This window comes from Vigna unguiculata, chromosome 5 (assembly GCF_004118075.2).
Source record: "Vigna unguiculata cultivar IT97K-499-35 chromosome 5, ASM411807v1, whole genome shotgun sequence".
In the NCBI taxonomy this organism is placed as follows: Eukaryota; Viridiplantae; Streptophyta; class Magnoliopsida; order Fabales; family Fabaceae; genus Vigna; species Vigna unguiculata.
In genome coordinates this window covers 11,363,125-11,381,453 of record NC_040283.1, presented here as the reverse complement: position 1 = coordinate 11,381,453, position 18,329 = coordinate 11,363,125, and the positions used below count along the sequence as shown (strand labels likewise).

Sequence of the window (18,329 nt, the reverse complement as noted above, 5' to 3'; positions counted from 1 at the left end):
CCAGAAGCAGCTCTCTAAGTAAATAATATATTGTTTAACAATTGGAACACATTTTTCATATTTTGGTCGTGAAATAAAAATTTGTTAACCGTCTTCATTTAAAAAGTCTATTGGATAAGCACCAAGTTAATTAATAGTAATTTAAAGATGTACAATGATAAACAAACAAACGGGAATTCATTTTTATATGTGCCATCATTTATCTAATTTCCAACAAATATTTTGTTTCTCAGTTATTCATCATAATTTCGTTTCCTATAAAAATAAAGTATAATTGTTTCCAAGGATAAAGAATTTGTTTTCCTTATGTCCTATCTTAATTTGTTTCATTTACTCGTTCTTTATTCAGAAATTATTTGGATAATCTTGAATTACGACCTGTTATTTTCATAAAATAAAATAGTAAATAATTAATAAGCAAGTGACTGCTTATTATAAATTGAATGAATGAATATATGAAAACCAAACTAATCAACTTAAATAAACATTACATGAATACTTGAATGTTTGGATTAATTAATAACGTTATTTTACAAACATATAGAAGACGACAAATCCTAATGAGTTTCCATGTTTTTAATTTGAGAAAGTAATTTTAATTCTCTTAATTTGATTTTAAACATAGAAGACGACAAATTTCCCCGGCTATATATATAGCATGTGATGTGACGAACAAAGCATTGAAGTGCACTTTTCATACCAAGACTAGCAATAGCTTAATCATTTGATAAAAGCTTGTATTTGTCTTCTGGTTTCTCTTCTTAAACATGAAGCTGCTATTGGCGTTTTGGCTTGCATGTGCTTTTTCTCTTTTAGCTTCTTCCCTGGCTTCAGCAGTCATTGTTGAACACACTTTCAGAGTAAGCTTTTCTCGTATTTGATACATAAAACACGTCTTGAGCTTCATTATGGAACGTATAACTTTGTATGGATGAATGTTCATGTTATTGCAATTTCATGTATTTCAGATTCAGAACACGACCATCAAACGCTTTTGCAAAGAGCAAGTGATTGTCACGGTGAATGGACTTTTCCCTGGGCCAACCATAAATGTGAGAGAAGGAGACACTGTAATTGTCCATGTTCTCAACGAGGGACCGTACGATATCACTCTTCATTGGTAAACAATTCATACTTTAGCAAACAAACATCGAAAATTAAGAGAAAGTTTTTGATTTGATAAACAAATAATGCATCGCTGAGGTTGAAATTTGGAAGTAAATGTGCAGGCATGGAGTGTTTCAACGGTTTAGTATTTGGGCAGATGGTCCTGAATATGTAACTCAGTGTCCAATTCCTCCCAAAGGTAAATACACTCACAAATTCAACGTAACACAACAAGAAGGAACACTATGGTGGCATGCTCATGCAACATATTTACGCGCAACTGTCCATGGTGCTTTCATCATTCAACCTCGTTCAGGCCAATTTCCGTTTCCTAAACCGTACAAACAAGTTCCTATTATATTAGGTATCTAATACTTTCATTTCTTTTACATATATATCCTTAACAAGTAAGACTCCTATAAGAACTTTCGTTAGTTTGTTGTTCTGTTTTGAATTTTTTTTACCTTTATATAACACATTTTCTCTATCTACCATGGAAATCTAGCTCATACACCATCTTATATTCTGCAATACTTCAATATCGTAATTCTATTCATAATTATTTTTTTTTAATTTTAATGCAGGAGATTTATATAATTCTAATGTTGAGGATATTACGGCCGAAGCACAGGTTAGTGGTGGTGGGCCAAACGCATCTTATGCCTTTACAATCAATGGTTTGACCAGTGATCTTCTCAACTGTACTGAAGATGGTATGTAGGCTTCATTAATTACGGCTAAAAATGATTATTTCACACGTAATTACATTACAAGAAAATTTAATTTTTAAAAGAACAATATAAAAATTCAAACTGATCTTTTGAATACAATTCACAGAGACATTCAAGATGAAAGTCAAGCAAGGAAGGACGTACATGCTCCGAATGATCAACGCTGCACTCAATAATGACCTCTTCTTTAAGATTGCAAATCACAATTTCACAGTAGTTGCCGTCGATGCCTCATACACCGAACGCTACGACACCGACATCATCGTTATTGCCCCTGGCCAGAGTGCTGACGTGTTATTCACAGCGAACCAACCCAATGGTTCGTACTACATGGTAGCCTCTCCTTACGTTGTTAATCTCCCTGACTTCGACACCAACATAGCTCGTGGCACAGTTATTTACGACAATGCGCTACCATCATCAGAGCCCCTAATGCCAATTCTACCACCCTTCAACGACACAGACACGGCTTTTAAATTCTACACCAACGTGACGAGCAAGGTGGGGGCCCCACACTGGGTTCCGGTGCCACTTAAAGTTGATGAACACATGCTGATTACCATTGGATTTAGCCTAGAATTGTGTGATTCCAAGAATGCTTCCAATAAGACGTGTGCTGGAGAATTTGGTGACAGGTATTCTGCGAGCATGAACAACGAGTCATTTGCGATCCCCGCGGGTATAAAGATGTCTATGTTGGAAGCGTTCTACAATAATGTGAGTGGAGTGTACACTACAGATTTCCCTGATAAGCCTACACTTAATTTTGACTTCACCAACCTGGACAATGCTTATAATAAGAGCCTTCTGTATGCTCCAAAATCAACCAAGGCGAAGAAACTCAATTTCAATTCAACTGTGGAGATTGTGTTTCAGAATACAGCATTTCTTGAGGGGCAAAACCACCCCATGCACCTTCATGGTTATGACTTTCACGTTTTGGCTCAAGGGTTCGGGAATTTTAACAACGACACGGATAGAGCCAAGTTTAATTTGGTGAATCCGCAATTACGTAACACTGTTGGGGTGCCTTTGGGAGGATGGGCTGTTATTAGATTCCAAGCAGATAATCCGGGTATTGAGTCTCTTTATGATTGTTTCAGTTACTTTTTGTTTGAAATTCATAAACATTCAAATCAAGTTAAACTAAACTAAATATTCTGCAAGTATATATTAAAGTAACATTGTTCAGATGTAAGTGTATGAACTAGACTATATATGGTGACAGACTAATGAGTTGATTTACTTATAGGGGTTTGGCTTATGCATTGCCATATGGAAGATCATGTGCCGTGGGGACTAGCCATGACTTTTGAGGTTGGAAATGGACCAACGCCTTCAACGTCAGTCCCTCCACCACCGACTGATCTGCCTAAATGTTGACCAAGTTGTGGATTGCACTTACACATATTTGATAAAAAAAATTGACACCATCTCTCTCATTTTCTAGTGGTGACGTATGTATATCTTATGTTAATGTAATATTGTTGTGTGTGCAAAACCAAATGGCATCTTGCCAGCAAAAATAAATTGTATTAGCAATCTTTAAGAATTTTAAATGGAAATATGTTATAACCGACCATGGAAGTCATTAATCTAAATTATTGCTTTGGTGCATGATTGCCATTACATATTTATTATAAAAGAGTTCATTTATATAAATTTTGTAATGTAGAATATTTTGTATTCAAATTGGGACCGAACAGAGGACAACGGAGATATATTGAACATAATATCAGATAACAAAAAATATGGATGCCTCAAAATCTTTATAAAGTTATAATGAAAACCATAACATGTTTTGATGGAAATATAGCGATAAAACAATATAATACCATCACATATAATTTTAATACAAAAATAATGATATTATGTTTAAAAGTTTCATTAATAATAACATCATATTAAAACACAACAAATTTAAAGTTCAAAACATAAAATAACAACCTATCATAAAATAAATGTATTATTGTTCTTCACACACACAACACACACATAAAAAATAACAACATATCATAAAATAAATGTATTATCATTCTTCACACACACACAATTGCTCCCATTATCTTCAAGCATCAAATCTATACAATGGGCAGCACAAGGAGTCCAATAAAGATGAGATCTTTTCTTTTCTAACAACTTACCAACTAACACATAATTGCTCCTATTATCTGCTATAACTTGAACAAAATTTTCTTCCCCAATCTCCTCCACAAGGCAATCAAGCATCTCAAATAGTTTTTCTCCTGTCTTCACAAAGTTTGAACCATCAATGGACTTGACAAACATTATCCCTACAGGGGAGCTCACCAAAAAGTTAATTAAGCATCGTTGCTTTCGATCAGTCCATGCATCTGACATAATAGAACAACCATGTTTGCTCCTTTGCAATTTATGATCTTGCAACAACTTTTCAGTGTACTCAACTTCCTTGTTGAGAAGTGAAACTTTGGTTTCATGATAACTAGGAGCGGGTAAATTAGGTCCATAAGCACCTATGACATCAGTCATATCTTGAAAACTTTTCAACTTCATAAAGTTGAATGACAAGCCTGCTTGGTACCAAAATCGAGCAATATATTGATGAACCGAGGCCTTTAAATTTTTGTCACATGCCTCTTTAATGTTAGCTTGCCTTATTTTTTCCTTTTTTCTCTTCTCTATTGCAGTAGTTGGATTTCTACAAAACATATCCATTAGCCCTTTTCTTCCACCGCTATTTCTCCCTTTATCATTATTAGCTGTGAAAATTTCAACCTCATCTTCACTTTCATGGTTATCATTGGTTGTAGTATATCTAGGATTGACAGATGAGCTATATGCTTTTTCTTTGTATAATTTCCAAAGTTCTTGTCTCACATTTTTCAGAGTCTTAGTGCAAGCAACAACATTGCCCTTCTTTGCTATGAGATGTTCTTTTGCTCTAGTAACTCCTCCTTTTATAAATTTCCCACAATAATTGCAAATAATTGTATTTAAATTTGATTCATCCATCAGATGACAATGTTTCCATCTTAGGTCACTCCTATGGGATGTTCTTGAAGGATCATTATCATTGGCCGCTGAAAAATAGGTATATTTTTTACAAAATAATTATAGTGAAATTAGACAAATAGAAAAAATAAATAAAAATATTGAAAAAAAAAACAAACTTGGCGGTGGCGGTGGCGGCCAGCGATAGTGGCAGCTGACGACGGGTGACAGTGGCCGGTAGGGAAGCTTTAAAAACTTTTGGTTTTGAATAAAATAATAGTTTTGAATAGAATAAAATAATGGAGAATGAAGAAAGTTTTGCAGATAGGTTAGGTTAAATATGTGTTTAATGGACCAGACTTAGGTTTTAAAGAATAAAAATGGTAACTAAAATTAGGATAGAAAAGTAAAATAATAAGAGAAGATGAACTGAAATTAGGGTAGAAAAGTAAAATAATAAGAGAAGAGGTTTCTACATTAGGGTAGAAAAGTAAAATAGTAAGAGAAGAAGTTTTTGTAATGTTAAGTGGCTGAAATGAGGGTGAAATAGTAAAGTAAGGGGAATTTGCACATTGGGGAAGTGGGCCAAGCCAAATTTTAAATGTATCAGACCATAAACCATACAATTAGGTTTAGGATTTGTTCTCTTCTCCTTCTTCCTCCAACCAACAAACATCACGTCATCGCATCTTCTTCCTCCAACCAACACACGCCGCACTGCTTTCTTTCTTCTCTTCTGCTACTTTCTCTCTTCTCTTCTCCTGCTGCTTTCTCTCTTCTCTTCTCCATTTTTTTTATTTTGTCTGAGATTTTCACCACGAGCGCTCTGCCACCGACACTCGCCATGCACAAAGCGACTGCCATGGCCTTGTTATGGCAGTTGGCCAAAAATCTGCTACTAGTTTCCGCCATATTGGCACCATGACCAATATTCAACAATATTGTGTTTAATGTTGTCCCTTGCAACCAGAACAATTCCTTCCAAAAGAGACTTAGAAAAGTATGGTCCCTATCACTCACCACTGATGCAAGAATTCCATGTAATTTAACGACTTCTTTGATGAAAATTTCAACTATACTCCTGACTGAATAAGGATGTTTAATTGGTATAAAGTGCCCATATTTGCTCAACCTATCTATCACAACTAAGATGGCATCATAACCCTTGGATTTTGGCAGGATGACTATAAAATACACAAAGTCTGTCACCATCTTCTTCATTCCAATCCAATAAAGAGATTGGCCAATCCTCCTATATGTTCCAAAAATTCCCAAGTGCCCTCTTGTGGGAGTCATGTGGTATTCTACTAAGATTTTAGGGATCTAAAGGGACGTGGCTGATATCACTAGTTTGCCCTTATGATGCAGAAGCCCATGCTTCAAAGTGTATTGGCCATGTGAATCAGGATTTTCTTTTAATTCCTCAATAATCTTCTATAAAACAACATCCTTCTGTACCTCCTTTGTTATTGATTGGAAGTACTGCAAAAAAGGTGTGATTATCATTTGCAATTCCTTTTCCTTCTCCATCACATCTTCAAACATCCCGGACAAGGAATCAATTACCTTATTGGATGCCTCTATCTTATATATAATGTCAAATTCATACCCCAACAATTTTGCTAACCAATTTTGCTGATTCTAAGTTGTTATTTGCTACTTTAAGAGGTATCACAGGCTTTTCTGATGTGTGTACACTCTGAACTTTTGTCTCAGCAAGTATAGTCTCCAATGTTGAATGGCCAGCACCAGGGCCATTAACTCCTCATAAATTGACTTGGCCAACGAGGTATCCGATAAGGTCGTGCTAAAAAAAGCTATAGGTCTTTTTTCCTAGGACAAAACTGCTCCTATCCCGTTCCCGGATGCATAACACTCAATAGCGAAAGGTTGTTTAAAATTTGGTAGCTTCAACACAGGTGTTGTTGTCATGGCGTTTTTGAGTTTCGTGAGAGCCTCTATGTTTTCCAAGTCCACTCAAAACTCCCCTTCTTCTATTGCTTAGTAAAGGGCTTAGCTATCTTCCCATAACCTTGTATAAACCGCTGATAATAACCCGTAAGACTAAGGAAACCTTTTAAGGCTTTGATAGTCTTATGTGTTGACCACTACTGAATAGCTGCTAGCTTCTCGGAATCCATCTCCACCCCTTTTTGTGAAATCACATGCCCCAAATACCTCATTTCTTGCTTCCCTAAATTGCTCACATTCTCATACATATAGATGGCACATAAATATGGAAACAAACACACATGTTTGAGCTATTACACGTGAGCTTTCAACATATGTAAAACAAAACGGCAGGTGCTAAGTATAAGATCATTAGGTTAATTATTAGATGTGGGTAGAGGAAATAAACCATTAACATTAAGGCCAATGACAAAGACACTTAGAGAGTAATATTTCAATTTGACTATTCAATCCAAATGATTATAGGAACACAAATTTTCTAATTCCTAATTTCCCTTAAAATACTTATTAATTTTTTACTTGTCTTATGAATACAAAACTTCCTAACATAAACTTCTAATTGCTAAAGAACTTATGGTTTACAATCAATTATAACTATGAACATTAAAAGATGTAAAACAAATCTTATTATAGTTTCCTATATTTAAGTTTTCTATTTTCAACACCCTCCTTCAAACTTCAATATTTTATCATCATGTTAGCTGCTTAATTCCAAACATTGTTCTAAATTTCTCAAACAAATTAGTCTTAATTGGTTTAGTTATGATATCTGCAACTTATTCTTCAGACTTGCAGAATTGGAGTTCAATTTCCTCTTGCTTGATCAGCTCTGTAATGTAATGAATGTTTATGTGCTTGCTCCATCCATGGAACACAAGGCTCTTGGATAATGTCATAGAAAATTTATTTTAGTCACAACAAATAGTCATTGGATCAACCTGAAAATATTTTAAATCTTTTAGTACCCTACGTAGCCAAACTGCTTGACATGCTGCAACAATATATTTTTCTTTTGTTGTTAATAGAGCCACCACTTGTTGCTTCTTAGAAAACCATGACATAACTTTATTTCTTAAGCGACCCATATCCAACCATAATTACTCAAAGGCTTAATTATCATTTTGGTCCCCTAATTTATTGGGTTGGTTCACTTTGGTCCCCTTATTATTTTTAGGTTCAATTTGGTCCTCTAATTCTTTAAAAGGTTCAATTTGGTCCCTGCCGTTAAGTCAACTTTAACACCGTCTCCGTACATGCCACGTGTCATTTTGTGGAATTTTCAAATTTTTATTTTATTTTTTCTTTAATTTTTTAAATTTTCTTTAAAAAAAATTAAACTGCCACGTGTCACCTTATGGTTGTGACACGTGTCATCTTATGGTTGTGACACGTGGCAGGTCACGATTGTGGCAGGTCACGATTGTGCCACGTGTCAAACTAACATTGGTTGTTTTCAATTTAGTCCCTCTTTTTACAATTTTGATTCAATTTAGTCCCCCAATTTTTTTAAATGATTTAATTTTGTCCTCTCCAATTTGAGACCAAATTAATAATTAAGCTTAATTACAATTTATACATTCATGTTTAAATAATTTTTTACCATTTATACATCAAATCACTCCCTAAATACTCATGTTATTTCATTTGTTATATTTTTCACTTGTAATTTTTTACACTTGAAAGTTTCTATACATGTAAAAAAAAATAATAATTTGAATAGTTAGATGGAGTAATTTAATCTATAAATATAACAAAAATTATTTTAATATGTAGATATAAGTTGTAATTAAGCTTAATTACTAATTTGGTATCAAATTAGAGAGGACAAAATTGAATCATCTTAAAAAATTGGGGGACTAAATTGAATCAAAATTGTAATAGAGGGACTAAATTGAAAATAACAAATGTTAGTTTGACACGTGGCACAATCGTGATCTGCCACGTGGCAGTACATTTTTTAAATAAAAAATCTCAAAGTAACACGTGTCACAACCGTAAGATGACACGTGTCACAACCGTAAGGTGACACGTGTCACAACCATAAGGTGACACGTGGCAGTTTAATTTTTTTTAAAAAAAATTAAAAAATTAAAAAAAAAATTAAAAAAAATTTGAAAATTCCACAAAATGACACGTGGCATGTACGGAGACGGTGTTAAAGTTGACTTAACGGCAGGGACCAAATTGAACCTTTTAAAGAATTAGAGGACCAAATTGAACCTAAAAATAATAAGGGGACCAAAGTGAACCAACCCAATAAATTAGAGGACCAAAATGATAATTAAGCCTTACTCAAATGATTAAGCTGCCAAGAAGTACCTAGTCACTCAGATCCACATGACAACGTACCAAATACTGCATACTTAGAACACCCTTCATAGTATGCGGTACCTGACAATAGTAACCCACTGGCGCTTACCAGTAACTTTCGAGGGACCTCCTGGTAATTTCACCCATTGTCACTAGATCCAGAAACAACTAAAAAAGGTATTTGGGCCCAAAAGCTCATTCCAGGTAGGACCCATAAGTAAAAAGGTATAAATAGCACAATGTTCTATGCATTGATTACACATTAAAATATTCTCTAAATCCTTGACATCATCAGTGCTAACTTAAGCATCAGAGTATCTTTTGCAGACATCCATGCGCCGTCCTCAGAGAACCACCGGAGCAAGGAAAGACTAGCCAGCAACCTAATACTATGACAATTGGGTAAACTTGGGGAGTACGACTTGGTCTCATAAGAACAATTGGCGCCCACCGTGGGACCAAAGAGTACTTGATAGGTTCCCTACCCGGCATTGTTAAGACAAAATGGTATCCACAAGAAGCAGAGTAGCAGAAGTTCCCACTAGGGTCCCAACAGCTGAAGTTGGGGATACAGGCCCTTCATCAGACATTTCTCGCATTTTGGAAGCCTAGGCTAGGATGCAGCAAGAGTTCGCAGAATATAAGAAGAGGAATGCGAACGAAATGGAGGCCTTGAGGGAGAAAAATTCTAGCCTTAAAAGAAAGATCGAAGCAGACAAAGCGATAGGAGGACTTTGTCCCGCACCCTTTAGGGGAACCACATAAGAAGAAAGTGAATATATGCCAACAGGTCATACCACAGGTGGTAATTTCAGTTCGTTCGCGTCCCGAAGAAACTACAAACACCCATTCATAGACGAAATTACGAAGACCCCCTTCCCTCACAAGTGGAAAGCGCCAACTGTCACGAATGATGGTACCACTGACCCGAATGAATTTATTTCCATATACTCCACTGACTGCCCCATCCAGAAAATCCTGGAAAAACCCGATTTGACCAGACGACTCTCAGCATGGTCCATTAAATTGTCCAAATTTAGCATACGCTACGAACTGCACGATGTGATAAAAGCCCAATGTTTGGAAGACTTTGCCAACAACTTGCAAGACTACGTAACTCCGAAGGAAACATGGTGGACCATGCACGTAGATAGCTCGTCAAACCCACAAGGAGTAGGGGCAGGCATTGTACTCGAGGGACCGGGCAACATCTTAATCGAGCAGCCTATGCACTTAAAGTTTAAAACCTTGAACAATCAAGTAGAGTATGAAGCAATAATTGTCTGCCTTAACCTCTCTAAAGAAGTTGGCCTAGGCGGCTCTTGTGCAAATCTGATTCTCGACTAATATGGGACATCTCACAAGGGAGTATCAGGTAAAGGACCTCATGCTGGCGCAATACTACCATATAGTCACCAGTATGATTGGCCAATTCGATGATTTCAAAATCGAACACGTACCCAGAGCCCACAATACCAGGGCGGGCCAGCTATCAAAACTTGACAGCAAGAAGAAAAATGGCAAATACAAATCTCTGCTGCAACAAACCCTAATGTCACCCTCTATTGAACAAACACCCCAATGCATGCAAATCACAACAGACGACACCTGAATGGAACCATTTATTCGGTACTTGCAACAAGGAACTGTTCCTGAAAATGAAGAGAAAGGTTGGATGAGAAAGGCAATCCGCTATATTTTGGTGGGGGGACTCTTCAGAAAAGGCTTTAGCACTCCCCTGCTAAGATGTAACACCAAAGAGAAAGCCGACTACGTTATGTAGGAGACACACGAGGAGTTTGTGGCTATCACTCAAGTCCCAAAACTATGGCAGCACATATATTGCGGGCAGGCTAATATTGGCCAACCATCGAGGAAGACTACACCAGATACGCCAAGAAGTGCATCCCATGCCAGAAACACAGCCCAATATCACACCTGCACCAAGAAGAACTCCATCAAGGAAAGACCAGCCAGTAACCGAATACTAGGACAATTAGGTAAACTTGGGAGTACGACTTTGTCTCATAAGAACAATACTCTTGAAGTAAGTTGGATCCACAAATTCTTCACTACTAACTTTCTTCATCACCATGTGTTCTATAATTGGAGTTCGAATTGGGGAAGTTGGATCCATCTTGAATTTTTTTAAGATATCAATGGTATATTTCTTTTTATGAAACAAAAATACCATCATTACTTTGTTGTACTTCAATGCCAAGAAAGTGTGACATGAGTCCCATGTTTGTCATCTCAAACTGTTGTGTCATGACCACATATATCTATGTGAATCATTTGTAAGAGTTGCTTTGCTCGCATAGACTTTCCAATGATGATGGTGCTTTCCAAGAATGCAACCTTCACATGGATTGTTGGGATCTTTAATGAGTGGAGGGCTAACCACCATTTACTTCTGTGCCAATAACTTCAAACATCTGAAGTGCAAATGACCAATGCAGAGATGCCACAACCAATATTCGTCTTTTACCATAGCTTGAAAATTCATCAAGGTTCTCGTTTTAAACAACAAAGGAAACATACGATTCTTAATATTTTTACCCTTATAACGTTTTTATTATCTTTGCTCATAGTTTGACATACTCTGTTGTCTTAATGAACTTTGTACCCTTTTTCAAAAAGTTGTCCCATGCTCAATAAATTCCATAATAATCCAGGCACATCATATACATCACGAGAATTTTGGATTTGTTTCCAAAATTCATTTATCCTTTCATTGATTTATCTAAGAAAGAGAAAAACTCCCTTTTTTTCCCGTCATATGGTTCCTACGTCCTGCATCAAGATGCCAAGTGTCATTGTTTTCAACATCTAGACCTTGTGTATAGGCAAGTCATATTTTCTTCAGTTTCAAGTACATTTGCATGTTCTCCATGTTCTTTTTGTAATTTGGTTTGGCATTCTGATGCATAATGGTTGAATTGCTAATATTTATAATAATCCACTTTGGACTTGTCACATTTGAATTTTGATCTTCCACCTAAATAACTACTCTCACCAATTTTGTCCCTATGTGATACAAAACTACCCTTCCTCGATTACGACCAAGTCCACGACCTTGACCACCTTGGTATCCACCACGATTGGTGAAATTCGTCTTGCTTTGCAAAGCTTGGTCAAAGTTAGGATCAATTTGTTGCTTCATTCTTTTTTTATAACATCTGCAAAGCCTTTTTCCACCAAATCCCACAAATCTTAAGAGTGGAAATATACCTTCAAATGGACTGCCCAATTATCATAATTTTCTCCATTTAATTTTGGAAGCGGAAGTGTTGATTGCCATGATTAATCACAAATATTTGATGAACATGTGCAACTAGCATAATTGCAAGATTATGTGTTGGGAAGAGACGACGACGAAAATGATTTGAATGAAGATTCTTTAAGCAAGATTTTGTATATTTGTAAATTGTGATCCAGTTTCATTTCAAGATGAAGTAGCAGATGAAAAGTAGATCCAAGCCATGAAAGAAGATATCACTCAATAGAAAAAAATGAGACTTAAGAGCTTACTACCCATCTAGTTGGAAAGAAGCTGATAGGAGCCAAATGGGTGTACAAGATAGAGTATAAACCCGATGGTAGGGTAGATCGTTATGAAACAAGATTAATAGTAAAGGGTTGCTAACAAAAGTCGAGACTTGATTATTTTGAGGTATTTGCACCAGTTTAAAGAATGGATACTATGCAAATGATTTCATCTCTTGTAGGTCAAAACAAATGGAACATCCATCAAATGGAACATCTATCAAATGAATGTAAAGTCAACAATTATGAATGGTGTACTTCAAGAAGAATTATATGTTGAGCAACCACTTGGCTTTAGAAAGAAAGGAGATGAGAAGAAAGTTTACCACTTTAAAAAAGCCTTGTATGGGTTAAAATAAGCACCACGTGCTTGGTACTCTCGCATTGACACATACTAATTGGAGGATGGTTTTCATAAATGTAATCATAAGCATACGTGATATATCACACATAAGACAAATGGTGAGCTTTTGACCTTATGTTTGTATGTAGATGACCTGATTTTCGCTGAGAATAGTGAGAAAATGTTTGTTGAATTCAAGGTCATGACACAATAATTTGAGATGACAAACATGAGACTTATGTCATACTTTCTTGGCATTGAAGTACAACAAAGTAATGATGGTATTTTTGTTTCACAAAGGAAATATACCATTGATATCTTAAAAATTTTCAAGATGGATGCATTTTCCCTAATTCAAACTCCAATTGTAGAACGCATGGTGATGAAGAGAGTTGGTAGTGGAGAATTTGTGGATCAAACTTACTTCAGAAGTATAATGGGTAGTCTTTGCTATTTGACATCCACTAGACCTGACATTATTTATGGGGTTAGACTAATAAGTTGTTTCATGGAGAAACCATATTAGTCACACAAGCAGCTAAAAGGATTCTTCCTTATCTTAATGGAACTCGAGATCATGGACTCTTTTATACTTACTCAAATGCCTACAATTTAGTAGGTTATACGGATAGTTATTGGGCCGATGATATTGAAACTCGTAGAAGCACTTCGGGATATGTATTCTATTTAGGAAATGAAGTTATATCATGGTCTTTTAAGAAGCAACAGGTGATGGCTCTATCAATACCAGAAGCAGAATATATTGTAGCAGCATCTACAACATGACAAGCAATTTGGCTACGTAGGATATTAGAATATTTAAAAAAATATTCAAGTTGATCTGATAACTATTCATTGTGATAACCAATTTGCTATGGCATTAGCCAAAAACCCTATGTTGCATGGGCCGAGCAAACAAATAGACATTCGTTATCATTACAATAGGGAACTGATCAAGCAAGAAGAAGTTAAGCTCCAATTCTACAAGTATGAAGAGCAAGTTGCAAATATCATGACTAAACCATTGAAGACCAATTTGTTTGAGAAAAACAATCTTTGGAATCAAACGACCAACATCAAGATAAAATAATCAAATTTGAAAGGGTGTGTTGAAAATAACAAACTTAAATATAGGAAGCTATAATAAAAAAAAATTCTTTGTCCTTATATTTTTGTTATGTTTATAGTTATAATTGATTGTAAATCATTATTTATTTAGCATTTAAAATTTTATATAAAAAGGTTTTGTATTCAAAAGACGTAATAGAATAATAAGTAAAAACATATTTCTATTCAATATGTATAATTTCTTTCCTTTTCTACTTTAAGTATGTTAAGAAAACTTGGAAATTAGCATATGTAGGAAGAGGACCTTGCTAATTCCTGAATTTGCTTAAAATACTCAAAAGTAGAAGGGAAAAAATTACGTATACCAAATAAAAATACATTTCTACCTATTTGCTGAATACAAAACCTCCTTATATGAATTTCTAAATGCTAAAAAAAAAAATGTGCAATCAATTATAACTATCAACAATAAAAACGTAGAAAACCTTCTTATGCCATGATAACATAAAGGTGCCAAATGTTAACCTATTTTGAAAGAGAAATCTATAAAGAAGATGTATAGAAAGTGTATGAAGGAAGCGCGATAGGTATTCAGAAGTGGTGGCCCCCCTTAAGTCTTGTGCAGCAATGAATGTTTGGTTTTTTATCTCACTACACATCTTAGACAACAATTTACAAAGTTTTCTAAAGTGAAAAAATTGTGGTCCTGAAGTTTAGGTAATAGTTTGACTAAGATTTTTCATCCGTGAAATATGCCATTATTCGATGATGGTTTTTTCCTAGCAAAGACTATATTCAGAAAGAAAAAACAATTGCCAACTTTTTAAATCAGTATAAGCCCAAATTCAAGAACAAACCATCAACCAATTTGCTAACCCCTCTTATAATCACTCATTTCACAGTAAGGGCTGCTGGCAAGAAGTTTTTCAAATAATAATATTTTTATACCTCATAAAATAGTACTATTAAATAATTGATAATAACATAGTGCTTTGAATAAGTATAAATTTCTGCACTAAAAAGCCGAAAGACACTTCACCTGATTAAGCAATCCACCTATCACATGTATTAAACAATGCAGGGCAAGCAAAAAAAAAATAGATTTTTAATTTAGATGAATAAGCTCTAGACAAAATATGAAAAATTGCACGACTTCATTCATTTTCAAATATAGAAAATAATAGTGGCTGATGAAAAGTACCATTTTCACTGAAGATAAAAATTACCTTTCTCTGATGCATAAGTATCATTAGTATCACTACTAAATATCTTATTTGGATCAGCTCAATCAACAGCTATGACTCGTTTTGCTAAATTGATCCATTCAGCTATTGAAGGGCCTGAAAAGAAACATGAAGCTTACATGCAGGTTATTTTAGAACACAAATAGTAGGCAAATAAAATAAAGACTTGGTAACAGTTCATACATTTGGCTAATAAATTTACCCTGTGTCTGACTTTTGTGGAATAAATACGTCCCACAGTAATCCAACCGATGAAAACTTATCTCTTATTTCTGTATGTTTTACATGCATCCCTATGGTTTATTTCAAAAATAAATTTGAAATATTTATTTAATTCAACTAATCAGAAGTCAAGGTATCCAAAAATATTTATTTCAAGTTTTTTAATTTTGTGTCTCAAACCTTGAAAGGAACATTTCTAACAATAAGCTTCCATTTTTTAAATCTTGAAACCCTGTCCCACGTACAACAAAAGTTTGTTAAAAAACAAATATCTCATTCAAGATCATACACAGTAAACAGGGAAGTAAACTTCACCTAAACAATAAAAAATCAAATCATAATTAACTTGCACGTGTGTTTGTTTTTACCAACGTGGTCTTGGCATGCAATGCATTTGACTGTATAATTCTTTGTTTTAAAGAGAAAGACTATATCTATATATAACACTTGCAAGTTACATACTGCTGCATGTTCAGAATCATCACCATGAACAGATTAGATTGCAAGTTTTGCCCTGTATATATCGTTAAATATATGGCATTGAAAAGCTCTCGCCACTATAAAGTTTTTTGAGTACTTGCATCATGGGATCTCTATTGACTTTCTAATATACTGCATTTTCTACCAAAATGTGACATTGAAAACAATTTTTTCCAGTTCTTTTCCCTCGTTTGAGCAGGAGAATCTGTATAAATCCATTTATTGGACAGAAACACTCTTCTGAGACCAATCCAAAACAAGATTAATAAATCCAGTGGAACGTGTATGGGAGACATTACATCCAAAAACAGAACAATTATAATTCCACTCACATATGCATTGGCGCAGAGTACAAGGCAAATAAATCGTTCAAATTACATCAAGCAATCTGAGAGAGTCTTCCCTGTCGCAGAGATTTTGGAATCGCGAGTGAACAGACTCTCCACTCGACCCGGCTGCGTTATACTGATCTTTTATTCTTGTCTTCAGATTACAAATTCTCATGATCATTATTATTACGTCACAATAAAATCGTTTTTTTTTTTTTCATTTTTTGCACCTTTAAATGATTTGTCCAACACAGAATCGGAACAGCGCATCCAACAAAATACCTAAACACGCATGCAAATAACAGTTTTAATTGTCACCCCCTAAACCCTAAAATTGTTTTCAATCCCATTTTCATCACGAAAATTCTTAACATTAGTGTTGTAAAATACCTGAATCTGATATTCCTTGCTCCCTTCATCTCCAATTTCTCTAAAACCTTGTTTCTTGTTTCACAACATTCTGTTTTGGAGACTGAAACGATGACGAAAAAATTGAAGGGTGCAAATGGTGTGCCGGAAGAAGGCGCTTACAAACCACAGCGGAGTGTGAGCGAAGTTGGAATTTGAGTAACTTGACTTTCACGTTTTTGAAATCAGGGTTATTGGGCGAGTCTTGAGTCTTGAGTCTTGAGTCTCGTAAATACGTTGGAGTGCGCAGATTTAGTATTATTGGGCCACATGTATGCGCAAAGCATTTACATATATTAAAGAAAAGGTAAAGTAAATGTGGTTTAGAATATATGATGGATTGGAGTTGTTTTAAATATTTTTTTAATAATGTATTTTTTGCCAATGAAAAGAATTTGACACATGCATATTTATAATTGATTAGGCAAGTAAAATGATTTTTTGTAATATATTATAGTATATTTTCTAGTTCTATTACTTTATTTATTATAATAACAGTAATAAATAATTAAAAAAATAATATTAATAATAATAATAAATAAAAACATTGATACTAAATAAAATATTTTTTCTTTATACTCATTTTTTTAGTTTAAATATTGTTTTTCTTTCACTAATTCTTTTCTTATCTTTTTTTTCTCTATCATCTCTACCAAATATAATAGATTTTCTTTCACCTATTAGTAATTCAGATTTTATTTCATTTTTGTCTCATCTCGTTAAACTTATTTTTCATATATTAGGAGCAAAACCATTATTTGCATGGAAAATCAACGTTATGTCAACAAAATTTAAAATTAGTAATGATTCATGGATTACTAAAAAGGTGTATTAATACTTAAAATACATTTAGAAAAATAATAAAAAAGGTAAATTTATAGGTCATGTAATATGATAAGAAGAGAAAGATGAAAAAAAAGTATATAATAAATATAGACAAAATTAAAATGTTCATAAATCATTTTTTCATTTAAAATTTGGTAGCATTAAATTTAGAAAGGGGTGAAAACGAACTCTAAATTAACTTTAAGAAAAGTAAAGCAAGTTATATATGTTATAAATTAGTCATTTAGTTTATAAATATTTGATATGAGGTTATGGAAAATATAATTTATATAAGATAAATTTAATACAAATCAATTAATGTATGGTCTTATGATTAGTTTCCAAGAATATCTCTCATTTGATTAACCACATAAGACACTGACATCACTCTCAACCCAAAACCTTAAGGCAATGGGTTTATAGGTCTTTATCCTTATATAGTGCTCTACTTTCTCATTTCTAGTCAATGTGGGACTTAGACTCACACTTGGATTCCTAACAATCTCCCCCTCAAGGGTGAGTCCCTTCAACCACATTGGTATACTCCCCCTCTAGCGGAAGCATTCCCAACCACAGTACTCCTTTTCTGCCCTTTTCTGTACCGCCATTTTTTCTTAACGGAACATGCTTACCTGACCCACACTATCAGGAAGACTTTCGATACTAGGACCACACTGCACTCATCTAAGCCGGTTTTAACCATCGGCTCTGATACCACTCGTTAGGATTACAGAGGGGGTTTCACTGGGGAGAACAACACCAATGAGATATG

At 34.6% G+C, this 18,329-nt stretch overlaps 1 protein-coding gene and 1 long non-coding RNA gene across 2 annotated transcripts; one reads left to right on the top strand and one right to left on the bottom strand.

Moving 5' to 3' along the window:
• The first annotated feature begins 664 nt into the window (after nucleotides 1-664).
• LOC114183075 (laccase-7-like) lies at nucleotides 665-3,475 on the top strand. The gene is made up of 6 exons (XM_028069923.1): nucleotides 665-860; nucleotides 969-1,120; nucleotides 1,230-1,471; nucleotides 1,692-1,820; nucleotides 1,945-2,913; nucleotides 3,091-3,475. The coding sequence occupies exons 1-6, from the start codon at nucleotides 768-770 to the stop codon at nucleotides 3,219-3,221; spliced, it is 1,716 nt and encodes a 571-aa protein (XP_027925724.1). The 5' UTR covers nucleotides 665-767; the 3' UTR covers nucleotides 3,222-3,475.
• LOC114183076 lies at nucleotides 2,063-16,983 on the bottom strand. The gene is made up of 3 exons (XR_003604289.1): nucleotides 16,715-16,983; nucleotides 15,276-15,389; nucleotides 2,063-2,478 (listed from the first exon to the last, which is right to left on the bottom strand). It is a non-coding gene; the product is annotated as an uncharacterized LOC114183076 (long non-coding RNA).
• Nucleotides 16,984-18,329: the final 1,346 nt, after the last annotated feature.